The following is a 13,228-nucleotide window of genomic DNA, read 5'->3' as shown; positions in this document are numbered from 1 at the left end:
ACTCGAATTAAGAAAAAAAAAAACGACTGCCGCCAACAACTAATTTTTATTGAACAATTGGAGTCGGGCAACTTCGTAAATAAGGCAGCAAGAGTGTCGTTCAATAATTAATACGCGATGTAATGGATCATGATCATGATGAAATGTATGTGATGATACATGCATGTATGTGTGTGTATATATACATACATAGCATAGCATAACATAAGAATGTAGGAGAGGAGAGGAGGTGAGTGGTAGAATAGCATTTGACTTGGTTTCAGAAGAGAGAGAAGAAGAAGAAGAGAAGAGAAGAAAGAGAAAAAGGTAAAGAATGAAGAAAATTCAATCGAATCGAATACAATTTTGACGTCCGCAAGGACACACTCTCTCTCCCCCTCCTCTCTCTCTCTCTCTCTCTCTCTCTCTCTCTCTACAACTCTCTAATCTCCCTCTCTAAAGCTAAACGGCCGAAGGACAGGACTTGCGCTCAGAGCCAACGCACACTGTGAGAAAACCCTAAAAAAGAACAAAATCCCAACGCAATATTGAAGCCCAACTCAGTGAATAATCAAATATCGGGGTTTTATGCATTAGAATCTTTGTGGGTTTTGGAAAGTCTTTCTCTTTCCTTCTATCCCTCACTGTTCGAAGCTCTACTGGGTGAGTACTATATATTATTTCTTGTATGGGTTCTTTTTGTTTATTTTGTGATTTTCATTTACTAGTTGAAGTTCTTTGATCGTTGATTTGGGAAAATTTTGGTCCGATCGATGTTGTTTTAGTATATGCATTGGCAATTTTATTACTATTACTGGTTTCGTTTTGCAAAGTTCGGAAAATCTTGAGATTGTTTGTGGGATTTTGGGTGTGTAATTTGGTTTAACTTGTGTGTTAGGGTATAATCTTTATTGGGTTGTGTCCAAATTTTGTTCAATTTTGTGGCTTTTTGTTCAATTCGTGAATTGTGGTGATTTAGTTCATTTCAGGTTTTTGATTGGTGTTGTTTTTGGTTGATAGAGTGACAAGTTTCGAGATTTCTACTCTGGTTTTGGCAGAGAGTTTGATTTGTTTGTTATTTAGCTTTTTTTGCCCAAAGGCTGGAGTTATGGTGGATCTGAAAGTTCGTGTAATAAACAGAGACTCATGCGGAAGCAGGTCGGAGACTGCTCTCTTGGTGAAGATAGCGAGATTGTAGAATGTTCAGAATCAGAGCCTGTTCATTGGTATTTGGTTTCTTTGTTATTTGGCCTGTGTCTGGTAAAACTGAACACAGCGTTCCCAGACACAATGCTTACCCTTTTGTGTTGGTGCACAATAAAGACTCTGCAGCCTATGGCCTTGGATGTAGGGGTATAATGCTTTCAGAATTGAGCTCCATCCCCGAGTTTTTGCGTCTTGTTATGTAATCTAGGTTTGTGGAATTCACGTTGTTTTAGATAGATTTAGTACTTTCACCGAGTATTTCTAGATTGTGATTTTGAAAGCATGGTACCTTCGGGGTCGTCCACTCCAATTGGTGGTGCCCAGTCTGTTTCACCTTCACTTTTGCGTTCAAATTCTGGAATGTTGGGAGGTCAAGGTTCCCAGTCGGCTTTTCCCTCGCTTGCCTCACCCCGTACTCAATACGGTAATATGAATATGCTTGGCAATGTAGCCAATGTGTCTTCTCTCCTTAGTCAGTCGTATGGAAATGGAATTTCGAATCCGGGCCTCTCTGGTCCTGGTAGCAGCCAACGTGGAGTTATGGATACTGGTGCTGAATCGGATCCACTTTCTGGTGTTGGCAATGGAATGGGTTTCAATGCACCTTCTTCATCATATGGTGCATCAAACATGGCTAATCCTGGTACGTCGGGTCAAGGGCAAGGGCAACAATTTTCAAACCCTCCTGGTAACCAACTGTTGACAGAACAACAGCAGCAGCAACTTGAAACACAGAATTTCCAGCATGGTCAGCAGCCAATGCAACAGTTCTCATCCCCTCACAATACACAGCAGCAGCAACACCAATTTCAGGCTATTCGAGGAGGCTTAGCTGGTGTTGGGTCGGTAAAGTTAGAGCCCCAATTGACAAATGATCAACATGGACAGCAGCAGCAGTTGCAGTCTTTAAGGAGTCTTCCAGTGAAAATGGAACCACAGCAACTTCAAACAATGAGGAGCTTGCCACCTGTAAAATTGGAACCCCAACATTCCGATCAGCCATTGTTTTTGCATCAACAGCAGCAACAACAACAGCAACAACAAATCCTCCACATGTCAAGGCAGTCTTCTCAGAATGCCCAGATGAACATTATGCATCAGCAGAGATTATTGCAGTTACAACAACACCATCAACAGCAACATAACCAGCAACAGCAACAACACCAGCAACACCAGCAACACCAGCAACACCAGCAGCAGCAATTCTTGAAAGCAATACCTCAACAGCGCCCCCAATTACAGCAGCAGTTTCCACAGCAGAATCTGCCCATGAGATCTCCTGCAAAACCAGTATATGAGCCTGGAATGTGTGCTCGGCGTTTGACACATTATATGTATCAGCAACAACATAGGCCTGAAGTAAGATACCTACATGCCTAATTTGTTAAGTCTGTTGGATGATTGTTATGGTTAGTGATGATGCCTACTTTTTATATAGGACAACAACATTGAGTTCTGGAGAAAATTTGTTGCTGAATATTTTGTACCCCATGCGAAGAAGAAGTGGTGTGTTTCTATGTATGGAACTGGCCGACAAACAACTGGCGTTTTTCCTCAGGTCTGTATCTAGGATACCGTAATATGGTGAACCCCATCTATGTTGACATCTGTACTAGTAAAATGAGATTAATTGCAAAATATATGCAGCATGGGTATTGGTATCCACATCTTTTTTGAGGTTACTTTATTCCTCAATGTCATGGTAGCTATTACATTATTTGAAATACATTTTCGGTTGGTGTTACGTGAATCATGAGCTATTTGACAATCATAAGTGCCATATTTTGCAGGATGTATGGCACTGTGAAATATGCAATCGCAAGCCTGGGCGTGGCTTTGGTACGTTAGACTTTCTGTTTTGGAGAATTATCCTTTTGTGCCTATCAATGTCATATCTTAGAGTCTTTGGATAGATGCCAGTGTTAATTTTGATGCTCTATGTAGGTGCTTTGTTCATGTTCTTTTCTCTTTTGCAACTGGTATCTGATTATTCTGATCAAATTTTCAGAAGCGACTGTTGAGGTTCTTCCCCGGCTTTTTAAAATCAAGTATGAAAGTGGTACTTTGGAGGAGCTTCTTTATGTTGATATGCCGCGTGAGTATCATAATTCATCTGGCCAGATTGTGTTAGACTATGCTAAAGCGATACAAGAAAGTGTTTTTGAGCAACTTCGTGTTGTTCGGGATGGTCAACTTCGGATAGTATTCTCTCCAGATCTGAAGGTAAAAACTGTTTTCATATCACCATTTACCTTGCTTCACCCGGTTTTTATCAACTGTCTCTGTCTTTTGGCAGATATGCTCTTGGGAATTTTGTGCAAGGCGCCATGAAGAGCTTATCCCTCGAAGATTACTGATACCTCAGGTTACTTATCAAATTTCTTCTTGTGATGGGTGCCTTTCTCCATTATTGTTATGAATATAACTTATTTTTCTTTTCTATGGGAACATTTCAAAACAAAGAATATAATATACTGATTTGTTTAGAACCCTTGTTTCATTGACAACTGGACACTTAAATGATTGAACGCTATTAGGTGATGGGTTATTTTGTGCTCAAAATTAAGTTCTAGGAACAGGGTTAAGTAATCAAATTGATTTTTTTTACTGATTGTTTTACCCTTATGCTTTCATGACAAGGGGGTTTCTGTTCTCTTTGTGTCGCAAATTGAAAAACTTCCAAATTCATCTATTCAAACCTCTTTTTGTGCAAGAACAAGTACATTGTTTGGATGAAATAGGACTTAATTGTATGGAAAATATCGAGAACTAAATATCAAATCCTAAACTTATTATTGTTCCACCAGTTGTTCAAGGAGCAACTGCATTTGTGAGTAAAGAGCATTTTATAGGATGCACCATTAGCCAAGTGTTGCACAGTGAATTGGCTTAATGTCTTTTCTTTGGAGTTGTATGATTTTGGGATTGGGTAACAATTATATCTTGAAGGATCATATGGATAACTTTCCCTTGTGTACATGTCATATTAATCTCATCCTGTGGTTACATATTTATTTTATGTCCAAGCCTCCATGGCACCTCTTTAGTGTGATCCCATTGCCAATTCATTATCTTGTGTTTTGTAATTGAGAAGGTAGATGCTTGTGCCGAATGCTGTACTGCTAGTCTTCTGCTGAATGCACAGAAACATTGGCTCAAATTCAAGTCTGAGTCTAATTTGATTAAAAATTTCATTGTATATATTAAATATTTAGTAATGTTATATAATAACTAGTGGTTTTAGTAAATGATTTATAAATGTGAGATTCAGGTCGGAGTGGTCTGGCTTATGTGTTTTGGACATAAATCTCGATTTTACCAAACTAGCACAATTCTTGACATTCCCTATCTGTTGTATGTGATGCTAATTTTGAGTATATGTACCAGTCATATAGTACTTTGCATATCTAATGTTTACTTGCCTTATGCAGGTTAGTCAGCTTGGTGCTGCAGCTCAAAAATACCAGGCTGCTACTCAAAATGCATCATCCAACATATCTCTTCCAGAGATACAAAATAATTGTAATATGTAGGTTCTTAATCTCTCTCTCATTTTTGTTAATATTTGAGTTTATTTTTTGTTTTTTTCCTGACAATGTTTGAGCTTTCAAGTGGTGTTTTTTTATTTATAGAGATTTGGCTAATAATTGATGTTGATGGCTTGTTTCTGATGGGTGAATGTTGAATTGTCCTTATGCCAGTTTCTGCTCTGTATCTCTCTGTTTATCAGTTCATTTTCCGTACACACACTTATTCATATGTATAGTCTCACATATCTAGTGGAGTCATCAGCAGGCAATGCTTTTCTTGAAGATGAATGCTGCACATTGCCTCATCTATTTTTTTATTAATGCCACAAAGTTGTATGTTCTTTATTACTTGTATCAGGACTTTTCCAGAAAAATGAAACTTGTATCAGGACAGACACTACAAAAGATATTTAATTTTGCAATTACATTGTGCTTTCATCATTTAGATCTTAATGATACTATGAGCCTATGTTCGGAAATCACCTGCCTACATTTCAACCTTTATTCTATGCAGTGGTGGATTCGTCTTTTTCAGTTTAAAGTGTCTAAACAAATAAATGGTGGATTTGGAATTTATGATATTTGTTTAATTCCTGTTGTGTAATTTTTGTTTAGGTTTGTATCGTCAGCTCGACAGTTGGCAAAAACCTTGGAAGTGCCATTAGTAAATGATTTAGGTTATACAAAGCGATATGTAAGGTGTCTTCAGGTAATTTCTTAATCACTGGAGAGTTTATGTATCATCTTTGGCTTTGAGATGCGCTTCTATTTTACATATAATGCTGCAATATTTATTTGTGTTTGACAGCCTTTCCTTTATGCCAAATCTACTCAGTGTTCATTGTATCTGCCTTGGGATCATACTCCTGATATAAATTGTATATGTTAAATGTATCCTCCTATAACACCCGAAATATAGTTTCATATATTTACATTGGACACGTGAAGGGGAAAAATGATATTTTGACTTATTACAACCGTAAATTTCTCATCCAGTTTATCTTTTTTCTAGATAAGCTATGTTGGGCTGTGTTTATTCATGGTTTTGTCCCAAGATTCTAATAGTGAAGTGATGGATTTCTACTTATTTGTCAGCTTTTACCAGAAATGCCTTTGTTTCAAAACAAATTTCTTACCAATATTTTGTCTCTTCTTCCTCATTAAGTGTAATATAATATCATATATTTTCAAACAAATTATGTTCATAAGTTAGGGTCCTGTTTCAGTGAACCATGTAACTGAGGTTGCTTGTAGCCTGATTGACCATTTTGTTTTGTTTTTCTTTTTAATATATCTTTTTTGGGGTGCAATGCAGATATCAGAAGTAGTTAATAGTATGAAAGACTTGATTGATTACAGCCGAGAGACAGGGACTGGACCTATGGGTAAGTTTGATTTTTCTATGTTAACTAAATTACTAATGATGGTACAAATTTCTGATTTTTTTTTTCTATTCATTCGTTACTTTATAGAGATATGATAGGGTTTAGAACTATTTACTTGTCACATAATAAGACTTAAAGAGTTAACTATTTGTTCAAAAAAAAAAAAGTTACCTTATGACTTTTAGAACTCAAATATAAATTTCTTAAGAATAACAACTTGGCCTGCAGTGGAGTAGATTTGGGCATGTAGCTTTGCCGTAACTGAGTGGAAGAAGAGTATGAGAACTACTGACCTGGTGCCTAGAAGCGATAGGCAGATTGGGATAAATCTGCTTATAGTTGGTTGTGTTGGGTTTGAAGTCGTGGGTTTTAAGAAACAAGGGTTTAGTATACGTAAATTTATTAAAACTGGAAAAGATTGTTGAATCTGGACAGGTAAAATTTGTGGAAACTGAGAAGAATGCTTGCTGGACATTAAAGTATGACTCAATTAAAGAGCTGATGTAATCCTAGATTACTCGTAACTTGAACTTCAAAACCATAGAGGAATTTTTTTCTCATTGCCCACAAGTCAAGATTTTTTATTTTCTGAACGTAAAAAATTATAAGCTATTTAGCAGTGCGATCTTCTCTTTGTTGTTTTCTTCAGCAATATGTATTCATAAAGTGTATAATCTGCTTAGGTCATGAGTCTTTAAAACAATACACAATTTCTAATAATAACAGAAGGTTAAAAAAGGATAGGAGAAAGTAAAGCACGAAAGCAAGAAATACATAAAAGTTTATTGCTGAAATATGCTGTTAAAAGCTGGCAACTGTAAGAGGTAGGGGAAGGAGATTGAGGAAAGAATGTCCTGGTGTGGTGAGTAACAATGATTTGAGAGCAAAAAGAAGACAGAGTTATCTTTGTGCGAGTGAATGAGGCTGCTGCTAGATTACCAAGCTTCTACAAGATAGATATTTTTTTTGCGCCTAGAATTGATTTTCCCTGTGCTTTTCTCACAGATTCTTTTGAAGAGATTCTCAAATGCTTCAAACCCCATATGAATGTTTGGAATTGTAGAATAGGAAAAGGAGAAAAAGCTAAAGAATTCGAATGTAATTGGCTCCCTTGCAACTCTAAAATCTAGATGAAAACCGCCTGAACTGGTTCTCATAAAAGCATAAAATCCGGATTGCTTCAATTAGGATCCAGATGGTCCCTTGTCATTTAACAATTCAGACCAAGATGTAAACTTGATTCTTTAATTGTTAGCTCTAGGATAGTGGGTGTGATAGTGATTGGGGCAATTCCCTTTTTCTTATGTGTTTTCCGGAATCATCTTATAAAATTTGTTTGCACATACCTACATATATATGCTCAGTTTGAAGCATTATATTGTGGTCCACTTGGTAGTTACAATCCATTATAGTCGTATAAGTCATTACTCTAGGCTCGATACTTACAATTCATTATACGTTAGCAGCTTCACTGTAGTATAGTTTGGGTGCACATGTGTAGTTCATTGCTATTGTTTTCTGTCAGAGAGCTTGGCCAAGTTTCCTCGAAGGACGAGTGCTTCGTCTGGCTTTCACAGTCGAGCACAGCAGTCCGAGGAGCAAATGCAGCAGCAACAGCAACAACAAACGATCGGCCAGAATTCAAACGGAGATCCAGGCTCTGTCCAGGCCGCTGCTACACAAATTGCTGTCAGTAATGGTATTGCGAGTGTAAATAATGCTCCAAACACAGCATCCACATCTACCTCTGCAAGCACCATTGTTGGGCTCCTCCATCAGAATTCAATGAATTCCAGACAGCAAAGTTCTATGAATAACGCAAACAGTCCCTATGGAGGAAGTTCTGTTCAGATTCCATCCCCTGTTTCTGCTAGTGCAATCCCGCAGATGCAACCAAACTCTTCTCCATTCCAGTCACCAACACCCTCATCAAATAATCCTTCACAAACATCTCATGGTGCCAATCACATGAGTACAGCAAATTCACCAGCAAATATATCCGTGCAACAGCCAACCCTATCTGGCGAGGCTGATCCAAGTGATTCCCAGAGCTCTGTCCAGAAACTTATACACGAAATGATGATGTCCAACCAACTTAACGGCCCAGGTAGTATGGTCGGTGCTGGTTCTTTGGGAAACGATGTGAAAAACGTGAATGGGATTTTGTCAACAAGCAACAACACAGGATTGAACGGCATGACTAACAATAGCTCGGGCATTGGGGGTGCTGGATTTGGGAGTATGGGTGGCGGACTTGGTCAGCAGCCTGCCATGGCGAATGGAATAAGAGCAGCAATGGGAAATAATTCTGTTATGAATGGAAGGATCGGAATGGCATCAATGGCTCGAGAACAAAGTATGCATCATCAGCAACAGGATCTGGGGAACCAGTTACTTAGTGGGCTTGGAGCGGTGAACGGTTTTAATAATATTCAATTTGATTGGAAACATTCTCCGTGAAAGGCTCTGTTGATCATGTTGATGGCTCGTTTCACCGTTTCCTGATATAGCTGCTGCGCAGCATGAGAAACCGCAGGAGTTGCCTCTGGCCCCGTGGAAGATGGCAGTGCTGGGATGAAATGAAATACTTGACAGGGCTTTCGCTCCCACTTTGTACTAATCTGTTACTTATATATAAAAGAAGGAAATTTGGTGGCTGGTTGTGGCTGAAGAGGCTCATTTTCTTGTGGTTTTTAAATGTATTTCATTTTTTTTTTCTTGTTTTGAAATCTCGTCATAGTGGTATACAACGCATCGTTTTTTAGTATTAACAACTTTTTTCCCTATGAGTAGAGATGTCAAAGAGTGCAAATGGTTTCCTACTTGGCTGTTGATCGTTTCTTCCAATCCTAAAGATTGTATTTCTGACCTATTCGTTAGGCATGTATTTTTGTTATTTCCCAATCTCACTCAGTTGGGGTTTCAGTTCTACATGTCAAAGGTCATTAGTTACCAAGTGTAATTTTAGGCTTTTCTTCGATTTGATTGCATGTACGTTCGTTGGTTGACCTGCTTTGAGTGACAAGGCAATTACTGCCACCAGTATTGGTGGCAACTTGGTGCCAATCAATTATTCATCAGATGCATATAAATTTAAGAGTTATGCTAGGAAGATCAAATGTTTTAAACCAAATTGCACCAATAATAAATAAGTACGTTGATCAACACTTAATTAATAATCTAATCATCTACAACCATATCATTTAGTTTGCAAATTTAATTTAAAAAATTTAGTTTACCTAGCATTACTCTAAATTTAATAACCATTTTGATTTTAAGTTTTCGGTTTTCACTGGTGCTCGAGATATGAGAGATGTGAAGGAAATGAGAGACGAAGGGTGGAAGAATGTAAAGGAAATGAGAAATGAAGGTGGTGGGAAGGACCGGAAGACACAAGAATCAATGAAAATAAAATCGTGAAGGTGAAAACAAAGAAGAAAGAATGTAATAGTTTGGTTTTTGGTGTTTAGTTTTTAGTTTGTGTACACTTACTACATTTGTTGTGCATCTCTTTCATCATTCTTCTTCAACTCTTCTGTATACTTTAGTTTCACCTATGTATTTTCTCTCTTATCTCTAACACAATGAAAACTAAAACGAAATGGGAAACAAATAATCTCCAAATATGAAAATAAGCATAAGCTTGACAACTAATGTTTCTCGATATTTTTCACAAGCTTTTCACCTCTTTTACTTTGATTAACTGTGTCTACCAGCTATTCTCTTAATCTAGTGATACAATTTTTTTTTATTTTTTATAATGTATAAAGTTATAAATTCCTATATCTCTCATCCCCTTGATTTAAAACAAAGTTGTAACCAAATATTATTATTATTCTTTTAAATCAAAATAGCGAATTTCACTAGATAAATTCCAATAGTACAACTAAGAGTATTAATCACCTCTAATCTTGGGAGCTATTAGTATGACTCTCAAAAACTCATTATGCACTTCTCCGTAGTGTTGTTTCCTTCCTAACTTTCTTCATGAAAGGAGTGCAGGTTGACTATTTTAGAGTGTCAATAACGACATCCCTGATCTCTTGTTTAAAGTTGATTTTTTCACATAAGACAAAATTTTTAGGGGATATTCTTTCAATGAAAGTTTGAGTGGGAAAATTTTGCATAAAATAAGAAGAATTAAGAGAAAGAAACACCAATAAAGATGGAAATAATGTGCATAATTCGAAGGGAGAAGTTAATTGAAGATTAAAAATGAATAGCTTCATGAGCACAAGCATGGAAGTCTATTATATACATGATTTGATTAAAGATCTACATATTTTTCAATGGTTGCAGACAATGTGGACTTTGGCACTGCACCAATAACGCTCTCTTTCTTCTCCCCGTTCTTGAAGAAGAGCACCGTTGGTATGCTCCTTATACCGTACTGAGTGGCAGTGTTGGGGCTCTCATCTGTGTTGAGCTTGAAACACGATATCTTCCCGGCGTACTCTTTTGCCAATTCATCGATCACCGGAGCAATCATCCGGCACGGTCCACACCACGGTGCCCAAAACTCCACCAGAACTGGGTTCTCACTTGCAATCACAAGAGTATTCCAACTTGAATCATTCACCACTTGAACTGCATGCAAATTTTGCACATTTCAGTGAAGTCACTAATTTCATATATGTGCATGCTCTTTGTATTAAATGGGGTAAATGTGACATCTTCTTTTCTTCCAAACAAAAGTACTTTGAGGATTGGTTTTGACTTGTGCGAATAGATGAATTTAAGTGAAGGATATCCACAATGTGTAGCGAATGGAATATTCTCGCATGCGATGAGTATATACATCTTTATTAAAATAATTGGTCACTTGACAAACACAAGTCGGCATATGAACTATCCATAAACAATTTATGATTGTAGTTGCCTGCGACACCCCTAACCTTTATTTATTTATTTGTGAAACCCTTTAGTTGTTCATCATACTAAAATGTATTGTTGTTTGTTCTTCTATTTGCCATGTTCACACACACACACACACACACACATATCGTACTCTATTTGCTCCATATATATGCAGCTATACAGAATTTAAAGGACTCCTAAAAGATATATAAAGCTAGAGTTACCTTCATTGACAGCTTCACGAGCTTTGCAAATAAAGCGAGATTTCTGTGATTTGCCGGAACGAGGAAACGATGAGGATGATGACGAGAATTTCAAAGCAGATTTCTTCAATCCATTGGAAGTTGGCACAACAAACTTGTCCGTGGAAGAAAATGGATGGTGTGCAGCAGCACCAACTCTTGTAGTGCACACTGTGCTTAGCTGCAAGCAGTTCTCCAAAGCCATTACTCTCTCCTTCTTTCTTTATCTGGTGGGAGCTAACTAGCTAGCTATATTTTTACAATCAAATAATGGAACTTCTTGTGTTTTTCTGTAAATTCCACAAATCTGTTTCTTTGAATTTCTTATTTGCCAAAGGTTTGTATATATTTTTTGAATATTTTTGGAAGTGTGGATATTATACAGAGATTGTAAGGTGCTAAGTGTGCTGGGATGTATGTGGATAATATTTTCATGTACTGAACTGTCCATATGCCCCACTTGATGCCCTCTACAGAAATTCTCAAAACTCGGTTTTTATTTTTGTTACACGGAGGCACAACTATAATATAGGGATTCAACATGAAAAACGGAAAATCGATTGTCGACCTACCTAACACAATTTATCTTTCTTATCTGGGCTTGGGATTGGCATCGTAAGATAAATTTGCACATGTGAAATTTGTGGAGGAAAAACTTGCATAGACGAAATTTATGGAATAAGACTTGATTGTTGTTGTTGTATACAAAGGCAAAACTCTCAAATTTCAATGCAAGAAAAACAGAAGAAATATTATAATCATGATAATATGAGTCGGTGTATATATTATAATAAAAGTGGACGAAAGTATTAAAATTTGAGTGAAATGTTAAAGCGACGTGATTGTCTTTAGATTCATTGAAAAATTGCCAAAAAAAATCCAGAGAAAGAAGCAAAAGTAGAATTATTAGATTTTATTTTATCGTTACTGGTGGGTGGACCATAGACTTATCATTTTTTCTTCTTCTTTTCCTTCTTTTAAAATGTATGGTCATTATCCATCAGACAGCTTTAGCAGGATTGGCCCATTTAATTTTAAATAAAACTAATGAAAATGATTTTAAATCTGAGTTTTAACGATAAAGATAAAATAAAGGGTAAAGTAAATAGTACAAGATTGACTTTTTAGTGTAAAAATGTGAATTTTCGTTAAAGTTCCCTTAATTTTAACCCAATGAACAAAATTACTGTCATTTCATGATTGAGCAATGCTTTGGTTTCACCCTAATAAAATATCTCCTACACATTGGGCACCCAAACAGAAGATTTACATTTTTTGGCAAGAATAATGCTATATTTACCACATTTTTCAAACCGCATTTGTATTACCTCTTTAATACAAATAGGACCCACCAATGCATGTTGGTCGCATTTCTTTTAGAGAGGTGGTATGGGTTGTTTCATGCAGCTCTTGGTATAATGCCTGTGCTTCAAAAATAAATTACACGACGGAAATCAAGCACATGAACGGGGAGACTTCGGGCTGGTTTGGTATTGCTGTGCTTTGAAAAAAAACTGCTCTAAGAATAAGCGGATGTGCTGTGAGAATAAGCGGCTGTGAAATAAATCAGCAAAGTGTTTGGTAAACTTTTTTGTAAAAGTGCTTTTGGAAAAAAAAAAAAAGTCTAATAGTGGGTCTTTTCATTAAAGAAGCACTATAGCTCCGTGTGCTTTGAAAAAAAAGCCAGTTTTCCAAAGCTGCAAATAGCAGCTTCAGCTTTTTCTTTGATTTCAGCTTATTCTCACAGCAACTTCTAAAATAAGCATTTTTTTTTTCAGTTTACCAAACACCTAAAACTCTCACAGCTTTTTTTCATAGGTGCTTTTTTTTTAAGCACCTCACTCCCAAACTAGGTCTTCGCTCCATCAGATCTATAAATCTTTTTACAGATCAAGGAGACAACTCGAGTGAAACTATATATAAGCCTGCACATTCAGTTTTACACTAATCTGTCACGTCCTTTCTTGTGGTGTTGGTATCTGGGTTTTCTTCATTGTCTATGTTGCAACCAACGTAATTGCCATAACAA

At 36.9% G+C, this 13,228-nt stretch overlaps 2 protein-coding genes across 5 annotated transcripts; one reads left to right on the top strand and one right to left on the bottom strand.

The window, feature by feature from the left end:
• The first annotated feature begins 206 nt into the window (after nucleotides 1-206).
• LOC103444550 (transcriptional corepressor SEUSS) lies at nucleotides 207-8,779 on the top strand. Of its 4 annotated transcripts, none has more exons than XM_008383499.4 (10): nucleotides 207-642; nucleotides 1,120-2,544; nucleotides 2,624-2,743; nucleotides 2,976-3,024; nucleotides 3,194-3,408; nucleotides 3,482-3,550; nucleotides 4,617-4,714; nucleotides 5,331-5,424; nucleotides 6,031-6,100; nucleotides 7,626-8,779. In XM_008383499.4, the coding sequence occupies exons 2-10, from the start codon at nucleotides 1,468-1,470 to the stop codon at nucleotides 8,558-8,560; spliced, it is 2,727 nt and encodes a 908-aa protein (XP_008381721.2). In that variant the 5' UTR covers nucleotides 207-642; nucleotides 1,120-1,467; the 3' UTR covers nucleotides 8,561-8,779. The 4 variants fall into 4 exon arrangements, with proteins under 4 accessions (XP_008381721.2, XP_008381722.2, XP_008381723.2 ...); XM_008383500.4 differs by having other exon boundaries at nucleotides 213-642; nucleotides 1,000-2,544; XM_008383501.4 differs by having other exon boundaries at nucleotides 232-642; nucleotides 1,063-2,544.
• A 1,461-nt stretch (nucleotides 8,780-10,240) lies between these two features.
• On the bottom strand, nucleotides 10,241-12,071 carry LOC103444549 (uncharacterized). The gene is made up of 2 exons (XM_008383497.4): nucleotides 11,182-12,071; nucleotides 10,241-10,687 (listed from the first exon to the last, which is right to left on the bottom strand). Exons 1-2 carry the CDS (start codon nucleotides 11,402-11,404, stop codon nucleotides 10,368-10,370), a joined length of 543 nt encoding a protein of 180 aa, XP_008381719.2. The 5' UTR covers nucleotides 11,405-12,071; the 3' UTR covers nucleotides 10,241-10,367.
• Between the last annotated feature and the right edge of the window lie 1,157 nt (nucleotides 12,072-13,228).

The sequence above is a fragment of the Malus domestica genome, chromosome 10 (assembly GCF_042453785.1).
Source record: "Malus domestica chromosome 10, GDT2T_hap1".
In the NCBI taxonomy this organism is placed as follows: domain Eukaryota; kingdom Viridiplantae; phylum Streptophyta; class Magnoliopsida; order Rosales; family Rosaceae; genus Malus; species Malus domestica.
This window is presented reverse-complemented; position numbering and strand designations above follow the sequence as displayed.

Excerpts from the sequence above, each read along its gene's own strand:
- LOC103444549 (XM_008383497.4), bottom strand. The coding sequence starts at position 11,404 with ATGGCTTTGGAGAACTGCTTGCAGCTAAGCACAGTGTGCACTACAAGA. Across the intron at positions 10,688-11,181 it reads TCGTGAAGCTGTCAATGAAG|TTCAAGTGGTGAATGATTCA; the intron begins GTAACTCTAGCT and ends ATTTGCATGCAG.
- LOC103444550 (XM_008383499.4), top strand. The coding sequence starts at position 1,468 with ATGGTACCTTCGGGGTCGTCCACTCCAATTGGTGGTGCCCAGTCTGTT. Across the intron at positions 3,025-3,193 it reads CAAGCCTGGGCGTGGCTTTG|AAGCGACTGTTGAGGTTCTT; the intron begins GTACGTTAGACT and ends TCAAATTTTCAG. Across the intron at positions 3,551-4,616 it reads GAAGATTACTGATACCTCAG|GTTAGTCAGCTTGGTGCTGC; the intron begins GTTACTTATCAA and ends TGCCTTATGCAG.